The sequence below is a fragment of the Thermobia domestica genome, chromosome 11 (genome assembly GCF_964235325.1).
Source record: "Thermobia domestica chromosome 11, izTheDome1.hap1.1, whole genome shotgun sequence".
NCBI classification, from domain to species: Eukaryota; Metazoa; Arthropoda; class Insecta; order Zygentoma; family Lepismatidae; genus Thermobia; species Thermobia domestica.
The window spans coordinates 151657779-151675614 of NC_137464.1; the positions used below are offsets into that span (position 1 = coordinate 151657779).

The 17836-nt window shown below is 36.7% G+C and overlaps 2 protein-coding genes across 2 annotated transcripts in view; one reads left to right on the top strand and one right to left on the bottom strand.

The window, feature by feature from the left end:
• Positions 1 to 5268: 5268 nt before the first annotated feature.
• On the bottom strand, positions 5269 to 5769 carry LOC145665321 (zinc finger MYM-type protein 6-like). The gene has a single exon (XM_081732620.1). The coding sequence runs from the start codon at positions 5767 to 5769 to the stop codon at positions 5269 to 5271; it is 501 nt and encodes a 166-aa protein (XP_081588746.1).
• Positions 5770 to 14045: 8276 nt separating this feature from the next.
• Positions 14046 to 17836, top strand: part of LOC145664490 (uncharacterized) — a 50314-nt gene continuing 46523 nt past the window's right edge. The window contains exon 1 of the mRNA XM_081731212.1: positions 14046 to 14310. Within this exon, the coding sequence (XP_081587338.1) occupies positions 14299 to 14310 (12 nt within the window). The 5' untranslated portion in view covers positions 14046 to 14298. The remainder of the gene's footprint in view (positions 14311 to 17836) is intronic.

Below are 17836 nucleotides of genomic sequence, written 5' to 3' on the forward strand. Positions count from 1 at the left end.
ACTTGCACAAATCTCCAACAACCACCGCAATGCGCCACCTGTAACGAACAACACCCGACGTATAGCTATAAGTGCAAGGCAAAACCGGAACCAGCTCAAGAACATCCTGAACTCATAGTTCCTTTGCGACCTCCAGCACAGGCTACTGACACACCTCATCCGCTTGAATCACCAGTTACTCTTGATCAACTTCTCACTTTCATAACACTTTCGCTACAGAACATACATCCATTCATCCGACCACACATACTACAACAAATCATCCATGCAGCCAAAACGACGTTTCATATCACCTTCACAGCTACGTACTCTGGCAACACCGTTCACTTTCATAAATCACAAAATATATCGAACCCATAACCTCATCATGGCTTTGGTTTTTCTGTTTCTAAATATTCGTTCTTTGCCGAAAAACAAACTTCTATTTGAACAACTTCTTCTTGAAGAACACGTAACGGCTTTCTTGCTAAATGAAACCTTTTTAACGCAGTCTCGCTGTTGTCGCATCCCGCGCTATACGATGCTTCATGCCGAAAATCCCTCACCGGCTCTTCGTGCCAACGGGGGTGTTGCCATTGGATTTTCTCCCAACTTACCATATCGTCAACATCACTATCTGACTGCACCTTTGCCGGAGTATTTGCTTACCACAATTTACTTTTAAAACGTGATCATTACCCTAGCCACTATCTATATACGACCAGGTCATCCACTCCCGTATCAATTTATACAATATATATATCAAATACTTACAAAACATACCTTATCATGGCAGACTTCAATATGCACAGCCGCCCACTTCACGACAAAATTACCTTTCACAATTTCATCACGACCAACACTACAGGTATCGTATTAGATCTGCCGAAAGCCACTCGCCCAATTTCGAATACAACACCGGACATTGTCATTGCATCTTCTAATATCATCTCACATTGTACAGTTGAAATTCTAGATACTCTAGGCAGTGATCATGCTCCAATTAAAGTCATTTACAACCCATTCGCAGTCCGTAACTCTCATTCTCTTGTACCGCCTCGTACTAACTTTAGGTACGACAAAGCTAACTGGGAAGAGTACCGTAATCACATTACTCAATGCACCATTCATCTCACCGAGCCCACCTCTGAAGAGACCTTATACACCACTATTGACACTATTACAACTACCATACAAGAAGCCAGCTCGTTATATATACCCACTACTACAGCTAAGCCATATCATCCTACCCTACCACCCCAATACCTTACGTTGATTCGTCGTTCACGCCAGTTTTATAGAGAATTTCTACGTACCCGAAATCCAGACGCACTGAGACACCACAGGCAACTCCAACGCACGGTCAAAAATTATATCAAAGCCTATAAACTACGATGTTGGGTGAAAACATGTAACTCTCTTTCCGACGTATCACACCCTAGTAAATATTGGACTCGCTTCAATGCGTTATGTGGCAAATTCTCCAAAACTCCGTATCCAGTCTTAACCGCCAACAATGCTCTCTCGACAGACAAAGACAAAGCTGACGCATTTGCCAACCACTTACAACAGATTTTCACTCCAACTACGCTAGGTCACGCCCCACACGCTGCAGATACTCTCAACCTATCATCACCTCTCCTTCAACCGAACCTTTACCATGTCTTATCCCAAAATGCACCTATCCAGGCCCCTATCACCGTACAGGACATAACTTCCGTCACTCAAAATAAACGCAACACAGCTCCCGGCTTTGACACTATCACTTACCGCCATATTAAAGAATGTCCTATATCATTACTAGTAGTACTGGCTGCTATCTATACCTTTATCTTACGCACTGGATACTATCCTTTGCCCTGGAAAACATCCAAAACGTTAATGCTTCCAAAGCCTAACAAGTCTCCTCAGGATATTACCTCATATCGACCTATACAACTGACCTCTGCACTTAGTAAGATCTTTGAACGTATTCTAGTCAAACGCTTACATGCTTACCTGAACGATCACAATCTCATTCCTTTCACACAAGCTGGCTTTAGACCATCCTTCTCCATAAACGATCAACTTCTCCGACTCACAACTATTATCACAGAACACTACAATTCAAACCAACCTTCTTGTTTAATTCTCTTTGATTTAGAAAAAGCTTTTGATAAAGTGTGGCATACTGGACTTATCTATAAGCTACTACAACTTCGATTGCCCATAGTATACATTCGACTCATCTATAATTTCATTACTAATCGACTGGCATACATTTCAATTCATGACTGTTTATCTCATCCCATTTTTCTTCTTTCCGGTGTACCACAGGGCTCAGCTTTATCACCTTTATTGTACCTTCTATATGTCTCAGATATGCCTCGACTACCCGAACGTACTCATTTATTTCAGTACGCCGACGATACGGCATTCCTCACTCTTGCTACCACTATCCAACAGATCAACCTTCTCCTCCAAACCGCAATAGATCGCTTTACATCCTTGTGTACTAGGTGGAGACTTACAATTAATGCGGCCAAAACCCAAGCCATAGTGTTTTTACCACGTGGACGCTACTCTGGAGTTCATCGAAATCAACGACTGCTCACGTTACACGTTGATCACGTTCCTATTCAACCACGTCGCACAGTTACATATCTAGGTATAACATACGACAGACACCTAACTTGGAATAAACACCTGGAACATGTCACACTTAAAGCTTACAATCGGCTGAATTTGCTAAAGCGCTTGACAGGTACTACCTGGGGCCTTCGACCGCACACCATTCTAAATACTTATAAAGTGTTCCTCCGTCCAATATTAACTTATGGCTTTACTGCATGGGTAGCCGCTCCACCTAAATTCTATAATAAGCTGCTAATCCTTGAACGTCACGCTTTTCGCATCGCCTTCCGCATCCGATTACCTAGCCCAACTCAGGATTTATACCGCCTTATTTCCTTCCCAACTTTACAATATCACATCGAGAAACTTCGCCTTACCTATATCAGTAAACGCCTACACAGTCAGCATCCCTTACTTCAAGACGCAATGCATCATCTCGCACTCCACCCTACACCACACCGACATCTTCATCCTCCATTATCGCTACTGTTCACCCTATACCATTATACTTTACCGCCAGAAGATCCCTTATTATTAGTCATTGGAGATTACATTATTCATGAACATCTTCCTTTCATCCATCCATCTTTTCCTGCACAGTAATTCCTTTTGTGTCTAACTTGGGCTCCCTTCGTCTCTCATTATCGCCTAGAGCTGCCCCTAGGCAGAAGATGACTTCATTTGTCTCACTAACTGAACCTATGTGTTGTCCTGTGTAATGCACCTCGCTTCATACCTCATCTCCATTTTACATGTTACATTTTAACAATTACCATGCCTTAACTCTCTTATCATAGTGGCTGCCGTTTTCTCCATGTACCAACATCGTTTGTTATTTCGTTATTTTCGCGATCATTAAGTTGTATTACTATATTAATATGTTACATTGTTTTACTGTGTATAAATATGAATATGTTTTATGTGTAAATATATATATGTTTCTTCTCCTTTCCTTCCACACCTCATGTTAAGGAACGAAGTTCCTTAAGGCCGACCTTTTATAAGATAATGAAAGCGATATGATAATGGAATAAAATAAAATCTCTTAGCTCACCAATCTCTTTCCCATAGCTCTCCTTTCTTCCTTCCCACCACGCACCTCAAAGAGGGCGTAACCCTCTTATAGGTAGCTAGTCAATACGACTAGCATTAAAAAAAATTGAATTCTATTAAGATAATTTATTGAATCAACAAATGGAACAATTCGTACATTCATGATCTTTATAAGAACTTCTTTTGTTCAAACCAATAATGCTAGTTTTTGTTGTAATGTTAATTATGTTCTGTTATGTTCTGATTACTATCGATCGATATTTCAATCTTAATTAAATTATATTTATATTTTGTTCAACTATATTCTATATTTGATTCTTTCTTATTTAAATAGCAATTATATAAATGTAATATCTTTTTCACATTTTCTTTAGTTTTGCCCGCTAAAATAATATAAATTTTGTTAAAATTCAACTTACATTACGTATCATTGGCCACCAAAGGACCTTAAAATTAAATAACATCTATACCGTAATCTGAATGTACCCTTATATTATCGACGTTAAAGTATATAAATATTTGAAATAAAATTAATTAAGAAGTATTTCAACCCTTACTTGTATTATTTGTGGGCAGAATTTATTTTTAAATCATGCACAAGCTGTTTAAGAAAGGAAGAAAAAGAATATGAAAGAAAAAGGATATAGATGTAATTTCTTTTTGGGTTGATATATGTTGCTATTTTGTTAATGTAGTAATTCGACGGTGTGAAATTGGTTGTCATAGCAACAAAAGATAAATAGTTATAATTTCGGATCCATCTTGTGTACACTGCATGTATAATTTTTAAAGAGTGTAAACGATTAATTTCTTTCGCACTATAATAAAAGGTAATATCGTAACACAGTGAGTAAAATGAATGTTTTTAAATCAATAGTCTTAGTTATATGTAAATAATAAAAACTGAGGACCTTTATAAAGAGAGCATCTAAGATGACTGGTTATTAGTTCTCACATATCAACAACATCTACTTCAGTAATAAAACTGGAGAACGATTCAAAAATTTCCATCAGAAATCATATTGAGCCAAAGATCAATGCTCTTTTTGAAAGCTTCTATTTTGTTGCAGGTACGGAATATTGTTGTTTGTGAACCTCGAAGACTCAAATTGAATTCATTGATTGTGGAAAAAATGTCACTTAAATAAGTAAGCTTGGCTACCCATTCGTTGTCCTCAAGATATTCACTATAAGTGCTTTTCTTATTGATAAGAAATAACTTCATTTCTCAATTCGTACAACCCTCTGAGAGCCCTCCCTCTTGATAACCATCGAACTTCTGTTGAAAAGAAGATGCTGATGTTTAGATCCCAGTTCCTCGTACAATAGTTTCAACAATTATATGTTCAAAGGACTGTTTTTAATAAAACTAATTATTTTCACAGCTTGCGAAAGAACTTCATTCACTTCAGGTGTCATTTTCTACGAAACTAAATGTTCTCTATGTATGAAACAATGGGTTAGTATAATGTCATGATTTGCTACTTCCTTTATTCTGGATGTCACCCCTGAATGTTTTCTGGTCAGACAGGCTGCACCATCGGTACACATCCCAACCCTTTCATATGAACAAACGCATACAATGCATTGAAAATTTCCGAGCTAGTATTCTGACCTGGTAACTTACATACATTGGGTAATTCTCCTTGATGTCTTCAACGGTATAATAAATATATCGTACATAAGAAAGTAATATACTGTTGTTCTGGACGTCTGTTGATTCGTCAAGTTGTATGGCAAAATTTTGGATTTTTTAATATTTTCAATTAGTTGGGCTTCTGTATCCTCTGCCATATCGGAACTTCGTCTTTCAATCGTATCATTTGATAAAGGCATTTCCTTCATTTTGTTACCTGTACACTGACCTAAAACTTCATTACATGTTTCTATTAAAGAAGGTTTAACGAGTTCTTCTCCAATAGAATAGGGTTTCTTACACTTAGCAATCTGCAGAGCAACTAAATAAGATGCTTTTAAAAGTATCGTACCTGTAGTTGAAGCTTGATTGATCCCCATTTTTTCAGTTTTCAGAACATCTTTCTTATGCATAAAAAACTCAACTGGTTTGTCTTTTAAGTCCGAATGTTTTGTGTTTAAGTGTCTTATAAGACGAGAAGGCTCCATAGTTTCGTTACTCAAAACAACAGCGCAGACAACACACTGAGGCTTCGGCAAATTGTCTTAACCGGGAAACTGATTAAAACCATGCTTCAAATAGCTTTCTTTGTACTTACGACAAGGGGCATGCTTTTTCTTCTCTGTGTTGGAGGCACTTCCGTTCTCCTGTACGTCATCTTCATCACTGTCACTGTTCACCACATTTTTCGAAGAATTTTAATCGCATGCAGTCACATTAGGAACACTATCAATAGTACGCGATTTTTTAAAATTCCAAAACTAAACAAAGCTCCTTGTCTCTTACTCATTTTCGTTATGGAAAACAGCAGAGAAGTTCCAGTTTTAAACAATATTCACATAGCATCCATCCACTAAACACAGCTCTTCGTCATAAAATTTGCATTTAAAAGAAACCAGGAATATTTCGGAACTAATAGTCACTGCACACCAAACTTGTTAACCCAAATGTTGCGCACCCAAAGCCACAACTCGTGAAACCAATGGTGTTTCTCAACACGGAGGTTAACAATGAGCTGATCTCTGGTTATCTCCTTTCCGAAATAAAATACACTCACACGAAATTTTCTTCTGAAACTTTGATGCCGCGGTTTAAAAGACAAGAAAACACAAACGTATTCAACGCCAGCGTGACGATTCACATTTTGCGCACACATGTTGAATTGTCTCAGTCCGTTCGGTAGAAATACTATATTTTTTATGGCACTCGAATTCTTCCTCCCATAACACACAAAAGGAATCTGAAGTTCCCAATGTTTATGATGGTCATTAATGGTTTTCGAAGGTCCTGTGAGTTTCGATGTTGCCCATTTTTTCTTGAAAGCGATGTTGTCAAGCGTTATCTATTGGTAATATGATTACTTATTTAGATCTTAAGAAAGAGACAGAAAGAAATGAAGAAGACACAATTATGGAGTAGCAGAAGAGCTCGTGGGTATGCTAAAAATATTTAAGTACCATCGTTATAGTTGAAACAGATTACGAAAAAAAGAACAGCTTTCTTGTAATGCTTAAAAAGTTATACAAAAAAAGTTGTTCAAATACATTTGAGAAAATGCATATATAAATTCTCACAGCATTGAGCGGGTTTCTAATCACGCACCTCCTGATTACCAGTAATCAGGACGTGCGTGATTCGAATCCCGCCCAAGACTGTTTCTACGCATTTTCTCAAGTTTACTACCTACATAGGTTTCTATGAAAACAACAAGCACATTCTTCAAATATAGTTAATTTGTCTCAGTGTCAGTTAAAAAATAAGATCGTTTCCCGCCCATTGATCCACCACAAAAATGAAGTGCAGTGACGTAGCTAAGGAAGAATGCCCCCTCGAATAACTTGTCTTGGTCACCTCAAATATCGTGCTTTTAATATATATCAATTTGTAAAATCACCATATTTGGGGGCCAAACTAATTCCACTTGCAAATATGTCCCCCAAAATCAGAACTCTAGCTACATTTCTGATGAACAGGATACCCTACGAAATATGTTCATAATATCCCAATAACAGCAATTCATTAGACATAAATTGCGGTTGAAAGATTCCGGAAAAATGTAATGTTTATTTTTTGCATTATTACGTACTCATGGTTAATTAATGAAGTTAGTTTAAACCACATATGCTGCGGGCCACTAACAAACACTCTGCGGCCCACTAGAGGGCCACGGCCCACCTGTTGAAAAACACTGGTCTAGCTCACGGTATTAGTACTCTTTTAACATGTTACATGTAACACTGGAGGGTGGACATTATAATAGGGGAGTTAGAATGAATAAGTTGCTCTATGAAGCCTTGAGATTGACATTGAGCGACTTTTTTAAATGGATGGAAATAAATAACCAAAACAACATCCAAGATCTTAATAACGCTATCACAGAGATTGAATTACTTCGCGACAATGAGTATCACGAGAAGTTACAAGATGTACTAGAGAATGTATCTAGTATTTGCATTCTGAATCTCTTCAAGGATTACCAGGAATTCATTCGAAACGAAAATGGTGATTTATCCTCATTTTGGATGAGCTATATTGATATGGCAGATTGTTCTTGGCCTTGTTAGAGCTTCTAGAGAAGGGAGATGATTCCATGGTGTTTTGCATTTGATAGACAAAATTACTCTTGATAGCACCGGTTTACTGCCTTGAAATGACTAGGCTGCAAATTGACCCCTACTAGTTGTATATTCACTTCACCAGAGGAGGATTCTCTGTACAGCTTGGAGGAAGCAATCTTTTTGCAAGAATTCCAGTTGACCAGGCAATAGAGGACAGTTAAAAAGGCACTCAAGTTGCCAGTGTAATTAAAAGGATATAGTCTTTGTACAGGTGCAGTGACCAGGTATTACATAACAGCAGAGTACAGGTGCGCATTCCTTAATAATCTACGAATGATGACTGATATAAAAAGAGGTGGTTTGCCACATGCTGATCTCGAATTTCTAGGATACAGAGAAATAAATAGAATGCACAGTCACTTCTTTATACAATGGAGAACAGTTGGAGAACCTTTTGATGGTCCAGAAGACTTGTTGTCATTATCGACTGGTATAGTTGTTATTACTGAAATTGGAAAAGATCTCAATGCCAAATAGAAAGGGACAATTGCTTTTATCAATTTTAAACAAGACAGAATGAAACCCAATGAGCTATTCACCAAATTCCATTGACCGCCTCCAGCATTTAAGACTTAAGATTTTCAGTGATATGCAAACGTCCAAAAAGTTGAGAACTTAGAATAAGGAAATCATTTTGAGAGCTGATAACAAGGTATTTGGCCATATGATCTTACTAGCTGGAAAGAGAAAACTGGACATTAAATTAGTTCTACAACATCCATTAGGATCACTTCTATGGGCTTTGGATAATTGTGATGGAACAATGAAGAAAACAAACAAGGCTACTCTTCGCAGATATCTTGAGAAAAAAAATGTCTGCTGTAGAAAACATACCGAAACCGTCAGGCTGTAATTGCTGGGATATGTCTTGTTCACAGGATTAACGGAGAGCAAAAGACTTGAAGAAGTATCAAAGAGCATATTTGCAGCAGCCTTGCTAGCTGGATCAGTCAGCGACAGAATTGACGTTGTATTCGTTGTATATGACGACAAATTCATAAAAAATGCAGAGAGGATTAATCAGGGGTCCACCTCTGGTTTGCTGTACAAAAACATAATGTCCAATCAAAATATCAAACAGTGGAAAAGGTTACTTGTTTGTTCTGCAAGTAAAACAGCACTCATTGAGTTTCTTGTTAAAAACTGAAAATCTCCCACATATCTCCAGAAAGTTGTTGAAAACAGTTTTTTTTGTCACGTTGAAAGACAAACGCATAAGACCAACTGGTAAAGAAAGTATGATTTGTGAAGATCTTCAGACTTCTCAGGAAGAAGCTTCTGCATGCAAAACATTCGTGTTGATCACCCATCTGTTATCATTGTGTCTGATGACATAAATGTTCTTGATCTTAGCCATTTCTTTAGTGAACATATTTGTAATGTATTCATAAAGTGTGGCACTAAAACAGAGAAAAGTACATTGATGTGAAATGGGTTGTCTCCTCATTGAGAAAAGATGTATGCAGAAATCTTGTTGGCTTCCATTCATTCACTGGTTGTGATTCAGTCAGTGCATTTAGTGGCGGTGGCAAGATTGGGGGCCTTAATTTGATAAATACTGATAATGAGCTTCAAAAAGTAATGGTAGCTCGTGGGGGAAAATGACACCTAACACTAGAACTCTTTCAGAAGCTACAGGAATTTACATGTAGGGTCTATGCACAGAATTCACCTATCACCAACGTCAATGAGCTCCTGTACCAATTGTTCAGGCTGAAGAAAGGTGACATCGAATCTGAGCAGTTGCTACCATGTGCGGATACACTGTACCTTCACGCTAAAAGAACTAATTATCAGGCAGTTATCTGGGAGAGAAGTCTCGAAAAGCATCCCAACTTTCCCAGCCCAGATGGCCATGGATGGCTATTCGAAGATGACCAGCTATAAATTGAATAGATGAAAGATCCTCCAGCTCCAGATGCAATTTTGAAGTTCCTGACGTGCAAATGTATCAAAGAGTGACGGTCTTCTAGTTATCAGTGTATTAGCAACAAACTGAAATGCACACCTGCCTGTAAATTTTAGAAATGTAGTAACGTGTTCAAAGAGGATAATCTTTACATTCAGGAGAACACAGATGAGGACATTGATGAAGACATGTAACATGATAGAGTGGTGCATCAAAAGTTCACTTAGAAGCAATACCAAATGAAAAAAAAAACTGTGTAGATAAAATTTCGTATAGTAGCATATGTATCTTTAGTACAACTTGTAAAATAGGGTGTGAAACCAGGTATACTAACGTTCATATAATAGTTACGAAGCATAGTAAATTAGATGCAGAAAGTTTTCCCTTATATTTTAAAGATATCAACACTGCTTTTTCTTGTTTTTTACATATTAAAAATATTTTTTTGTGTGGGTATATCATCATATAAAGTATTGTGTGTGTAAGAGTAATAAATAAATAACTTTATGACAAAAGATAGAAAAATACTTTAAAAATAGTATATATACTTTACAACACAAACATATGACTTGCAATGAAATATTTATGTACTTTGTCAGTGTAAGAGGCCTATATATGTACTGTATGTACGAGCTGTGTGTGACAGAGAGTATAGAGTTTATGTTTATTCATATAAATACTGTTCAATGCTGCCTCGTAAATAATATTTTGTACCTTCAGTATGTAAATAATTACGTCATTTACGGTTACGTAATCAATTCATATTCGCTTAGAAAATTTTACTGTGTATGCACATTTGCTTAATTTCTCTTAATTTTTAGGGCAGATTGCAATTGTAGATCGGCAAATGCAATAAATGGTAACTACACATTGGACACTACATATTTCTGCCGAAATCTATATCACAAGGTTTCATTCATATCGTATAATAAAAGTCAGAGCCATATGGTAACAACGTAATATTTCTGATATTTAAATTCTTAGAAACTTACATCTAACAGTGCATAAAATGAATTATTTCTGTTATTTGTAAAGATACAGTTATAATTCAGGTGTCATTCGAAAGCTCTTGAAATGCACAATCTTGTTTATTTGATGGTGGTTTTGTGTAAGTATAGCTGTTTCATAGTTATCCGCCATTAAAGGATGCGATTGAATGTGTGACCATGACATTTCTCCACTTTCAGGCACTATATTTCAATATGGCGGAAACGATTAGGAAAGTTTTGATGTGAAAATGTAGGCCTGGAGTATATTCTAGAAAATAAAGCAAGAATTGAGTTTCTACCTTGAACGATAGTGTAATTATAATTGTTTAAAATTATGTTGAAATCAGTAGGCGGCCATATTGATGACGTAATATTTGGCATAAAACTGTGCCAGACGAAAGTCCACCAAGCAGTTTTGACATACTGGACCACGTATCTGTTCAAAAAGTATTGGGGGATTTCCCCCCCCCACCCCCCCGGATGGTACCGTTGACCAGATTTTAGGAGTCTGGCTCACGGACTACATCGGCATCCCCGATTATGGTAGTGTCAAGAACAACATGACGGGACTGAACAGGAGTGGGGTTGTATTCTCTTCTCATATTCATATTCATTCTAACAAGGGACATCACCCAATCGGCCGGCTCCGATTTCAATGATTTTTTTTCTGATAGAGGACATGTATTAATTATTTGTGATGACAGAAATTTTTGCCATGATGCACGTATTCTATTTCACTATAATTTTTAAGTGTTGAGATGTGGTTATTAGAGATTACTGCAGAAGTCTCTTAGCACCCTTTGTAAACGGAATGTTAATGAAAGAACAACCATGTAGATACATATAAGGCCTAGGGGGAAGTCGTATGGTAGGTATGATCTTGACGGTAGCCATCCTCAAATCCGCCATTTTGTATTAAGATCGTTTTCTTTAATGGGAATAGGATAATATGACACGGGCTAGAATTTAATCAGGAAGACAATGGTGAAGTTAGTTTTAAGATACGGCCATTTGGGGAAAAGTTACAGGCTTATTAATTGTTTATATTTACTACTTGCGTAAGTTCCTTACCTCCGCTTCTAACCCGCGTATTAATGATAATAAGTGGATAAAAGCTTCGGTAATACATATTATGCCTAGAGGGAAGTGATACGGTAAGGGTATCCTTGATGGCAGCCATTTTGAAATCTGCCCTTTCGAATTAAAGTGAAGTTTGAAAAGTGAAAACCATAGCATGTGACACCTCATTTTAATAGCAAATTTTCCCAAAAAGCCAATGGCATACTTATTTTTGTTCTATAGTTAACCAGTATGAATTTAGGACTTCTTCTAATATGCACCAAACGTCGATTATTCGATCTTTCAAATTGGCAACACTTCTACTTTTCATCGCATGTTTTAAGATTCCAACTGGCACTTTGCAATTGTTGTCATGGCTCATGTTTTCTAAATTTATTACATCTTTTAAGAGTTGCGAATGGTCAGTTCGTGAATAGTGTTGGGATAAGCATTAGTAGTGATTCTGGACGTACAATTAACAGGAAAAAAAATGGGAAAATGCAATGAATCCAAGAACATTATTGCCGAATGGAATCGTTTTAGTGATCCAGGTGTTCTTGTGGGGAGGCATAATGTTGCATAGGCATACCAACTTCCAAAGTTTTTAACCCGGAACTCAGCGGTCAACGATATTGACACTGTGGTTCTTCTTCACGTGCTTTCTTTCTTAGAGGTGCAGTCGGGCCCAATTTCTTTATGAATGATAATGCGCGACCGTATTGAATAGCGGTGGCGGGGCTTTTGGAAAGAGATAATGTTCGGCGATTTGACTAGCCTGTCCGTTCTTCCTACCTAATTGAATTCCATGGAGCACGTGTGCTATTGGAAGATGTCTTGCAGCACGTCCAGATGCACTAAGGACCATCCAGTAGTTATCAACATGCTGGTGAACTCATGAAACTCTGTGCCACTCATTACGAACGTTCTGAGCTGCATGGAAGCACGTTGCAGAACATGCGTCGTTGTCCGTGTTAATCACTCACCCTTCTAAGAACTATTTCACTCTTTCTCCAATGTCAGAGGGATCATCATGAGTCGCAGTGTTTTCAGTGTAAGCTATTGTCTGTGTACAGAACTACCATTCTTGTTCTTCTAATCACGTGTTTCTGTTTGGTGTTTCCTGTATCATATTGCAACACTACTTTCTCCATGCGAAACTTACTTTCTTTCTTACGTTTAGCGTATTATAATGAATGTTTCTACAGAATTACGGTGAAATGAAATGAAATTTTGAGTTTTACGTCCCACGATTATGCCGGTTAGGCTAAAGGAGACGGTGATAATGAGTAATGAATGAAATGGTGGAATGAAGAAAGTGGGAGGAAACGGGAGAACCCCGAGAAAACCCAAGCACACGGTGTTTGTCCACCACAAAGTTCACTTGGCAGGAGCAGGGTTTGAACCCGAGACCCCTAGCACCAGAGGCGAACGCTCTACCACTGAGCCACCGCGGCCCCCAGAATTACGGTGAGTTTAAGCAAATATTTAAAACCAATTCGAGACTAAAAAATCTTTATTTTAAAGAATAAGTAATAGAATATGTTCTTAAATTATTTATTAAGGTACACTAAATTTGTGGAATAAAATAAATTCTTTGAAGACTAAATACAATGGTAGGATCTAGACACAATGTCTACCTTAAGATTTCCTGATCAAACAACTTAACTCATCACTATTCTTCAGACATATCTTCTGTTTAATATATAATCATTATTTTGATTTTTTTTATTCCAATAAAAAATAAAATAATTCAATATTTAAAAGGAACGTTAGTGTGGTCAGGGTGAAACTTATAAGTGCTCAGACTTCGCTGGGACAAAATATAATATGTTTTAAATTTGGTTTATTATGATACATTTGAATCACACTGTAGTTGTGTTTGTTTGTAGTAAGTTTGCCCAAGATCAAGAAACCATAATTATAAATATGGTGAAAAGTTTCACCAGAGAGAATTTTCCCATCGAGAATAAAGCATCTTTTTTTAATCTTCCCACCAGTTCTCAGCTGTAAGAGTAACAAAAGGGTGACACGAAGAGAGGGGAATTAAAAGAAGAAAAAGAGTTTTGAAATTCTCACACACAGAAAAAAAAAAGCAGGAAAAAAACGAATGACGTAGATACCTGTGTAGTGTGTAATTTCTTGGTAAGAAAAAAACTAATAATTCGCAAGCGCCACTGCCTTTCTCAGTTAGTGTTTTGACTGTATGCACAGAGGCAGATAGATGTTCCAGCAAACTGCCCGAGGCTTTTGCAGTGGGAAGTCCGCCTGTGCATGAAGGCCAACCAGCTTTGGCGTCCGTGGCCGTTGCCGTAGGAACACCAAGAGTTAAAGAAGAAGAGGGGGACGGGAGTATCTTGGGAGGAAAATTTATAAAAGGAACCCCCTGACCACAAGAATTGGAAGTTCATCAAGTAGTGGAAGAGTATTTGCCAACAATCAACAATGAAGTCTTTGGTAAGTGAAGAAACTGTTGTCATGTTACACTATATTGTACACTAGAAAATGGATTTGAGTTGTGGCCTTTATACAAAATAACATTACAGCTTTTACACAAGTTAAAGGTCATTGACATTGATTAGTGCCAAATATTCATAACAACTCGAGGACCGTTGTCCGTTGACCTTACGGAATTCACCAAGAGAAGTAATTTTCGTCAGCATCATCGTTCATCACTGTTGTCTGAAATAAGAAGTGTGAACAGCATTGGCTCTACAATATTTCTAGCCTAATGAAGTACACATTAGGCTAGAATTATTAAGTGGTAAACAGCGAGAAACAGCATTTTCCCTTTTTCTATCATTTTTTAGTCTCTGTGTTTTAGTTTCTGTAGAGATGCTGTATGGACACAAATATAAATAATGAACTTTTAGTAGAATATTCAAGTTTCGAAGTCCAGGCTTATGTTCTCTACATTAAAGCCAGGGCACCTATAAGCGGTAGGGTGCAAGTTGCACCCATGAAATTTTTTGAGGGGGAATTCTTTTTACTGAAAATGACACAATCAAGCTTAAATTATACCATAATGATGCCTTTAGGAATGGAACAATTCCGAAATTAGGAAGTGACACAGTGAGGCAGTTTCACTGTCTCATTTACTATTTTTGCGGGGGGAGAGAGAATCGTAAATTGAAGGATTTCTGCTTAATTACTTTGGGAAGAGCGTCTCTGCACTAAAGTAAGCGATCGTCATAAAACTCAATTGGAAGGAAATCAGTATAAATGATAAGGCGGAGATGGGGAAATGAGACTCAAACGCTAAGGGTGTTTGCCTAATATAATATATTGTGCATGGAATGGATTTCTTCTGGCAAGTGTTTTCACTTTCTCTGAATGAAACCTGGATTCTATTGGCGATGTTATCTCATATCGTTTGGGTCTCACATAAAATTGTAAGTCTATGTAAAATGTGGGATTAAACTCCACAGTCTCGGTGTTGAGAGACATTGAATGGAAACACATAGATCACGCAAACCTACCCTCGCTTACTAGCGCTTGTGATAATATATATATATATATATATATATATATATATATATATATATATATATATATATATATATATTATTACACTCTTAAATTGTTTCTTTCGCACCACGCATAGAGCCAAATTAGTTGATTTTAAAATTTGAAGCACCAAATGCATCATTATGACGAATGTTGCTCTGCAAAATTGCCATTTGTGGGTTAAATTAACGTCCCACTAATAATAAAATTAAATCTTTCAGTTTAACGTTTCACAATTATACCTATTAGGCTAAAGGAGACGGGTGATTAAGGCAAGTCGACGATGATAATGGAAGAATTGATGAAGTGATTATGTGGGAGGAAACGGGAGCATTCGACAAAATCCACGGACACGATGTTGTCCACCACAAACTTACTTGGCCGGGATTGAACCAGGGACCCCACGCACCAGAGGTAAGCGCTCTACCACTGAGCCACCATTCCCCCACCTATCCCACTATTAAGTTGAGTTGAGTTGAGTTGATTTTGAATTTCAGCAGAGAGGCTATATGAGACGTGGACCTACTGATTAACGTGGAATCCGAACTACATGAGCTCCCGCGGGAATCGAACCCTTGTCTCCCAAGCCAAAGATGCCTATCCCACTATTAAGTTCCGTGACTAAGGAAGGTGGTGAGGATGATGATAAATGAGATGATGGAATGAAGGGAGTGAGAGAAAACAGGTGTACCTCGAAAAACCCCCCACACACGATGTTTGTCTACCACAAAGCCCATTTCGCGCACTCTACCACTGAGCCACTGCGACCCCAATGCCCATATTAGTTCAGATTTTAGTAATGTTATATATGTAAATCAAGTTATAAAACAATTTATTGGACTAAGTCTAAGTGAAATAAGAATATCATGCGATTATTTTTCTATATAAAATTTTATTAACGAAGGAAAAATTAAAGCAAATAATATTTCACACCTTAAATTCTTGTGTGAAATACATATATACACTATAATGTGACAATGAAACATTGTCTCTACGTATCATCTAGATTTTACACGAATTAACTTGTCACTGAAACAAAGAAAATAATATTATTATATATGTGAAATATTACCAACCAAATGCTAATAGAATAAAGATAAATTAAACATGCCATTTTTACCGAAACAACTATTATATGCTAAAATGCATGATTTTTCCCCTCATATCTATTACCCAGTAGACTTTTAAATGTATAACATTCAAGTTGAATATATATATATATATATATATATATATATATATATATATATATATATATATATATATATATATATATATATATATATATATATAAAATGACTATATTCTGGATTTATGATCTTCATTATAATATATTTTATGAAATTTGGAAAGCATATATAAAAATTTGAACATGGAAGAAAATACTGTCTGACAAAGTCAGTCGAAATTCTATCAAGTGATATGTAGATTCATTTTTCATTAGTAATATGGAACACGGTGGCTCAGTGATAGAGTGCTCACCTCTGGTACAAGATATCCCTGGCTCAATCCCAAATCATGTGAGTTTATGCTGGACATCATTATGCCAGTGAGTCTTCCCAAAGTTCCACCATTTCCTACTACATCCTCATTCGAACAATTCTTTAATTATTTTTTTTTCATTGACAATCCGTCTTCTTTGACCTAAAGGGGTTAACCACTAAACGTAAAACTAGAAGTTGCATTTATTTATCCATTGGTAACTAAAATAATTGGATAAAATAATTATTTACTCAAGGAAGCATATACATTTAACTTGAAAGCAAAAAATGAATTTAATTTATTCGTGTATGTACTGTATACTTTATCATTGGCAGTTTGATAGTTAATTTACTTCGATTCATGCTACGAACATACGCTTTCACGTAATAGAAATGTTTCTTTTGGTTAAAGAGTTCATTTGTGAATTCCAGTCGTACACAACTAAATCTCATGTTCTGAATATTATCAAGATCAACTTAATCATTGGCTGGTTTAAAAACAAAAAGTGCAAAGCAGCTTCATTTTATATAGGCAACTAAACAAAGTGACGCATATTGTGTTTTAAATTATCTAAAGATGTGTGTGTGCTACTACAAATATCCTATACCCTTTACTTAGATCTAATATTGTTTTCATTCCTATAATAAACCGAAAAATTGAGAAAGGGGATGAATAGTCAATGATATTTTGGAAGTGAAGGAAACACTTTAGTAGGATAAATAACGGACTAGTTACCAATAATTTGGTGATGGTGCTGTAAAAATATATTATTATTATTATTATTATTCAGTAGTCACGTCTTGAAGCGGAAGTGGTTCACCATTGTGTTTAAGATTAATTTTTGCTACCGTTACGCTTCACTGGTGTTAGAGATTAATGGAAAAAGAAAATTGAATCTAAACAATGTGAGCTTAGACAAACTACAATCACAAGAAAGAGATGAAAGAGAAGGGGAAGTTAGTTTTTTGCCATATATTCTAACTTCCTCCTGAAA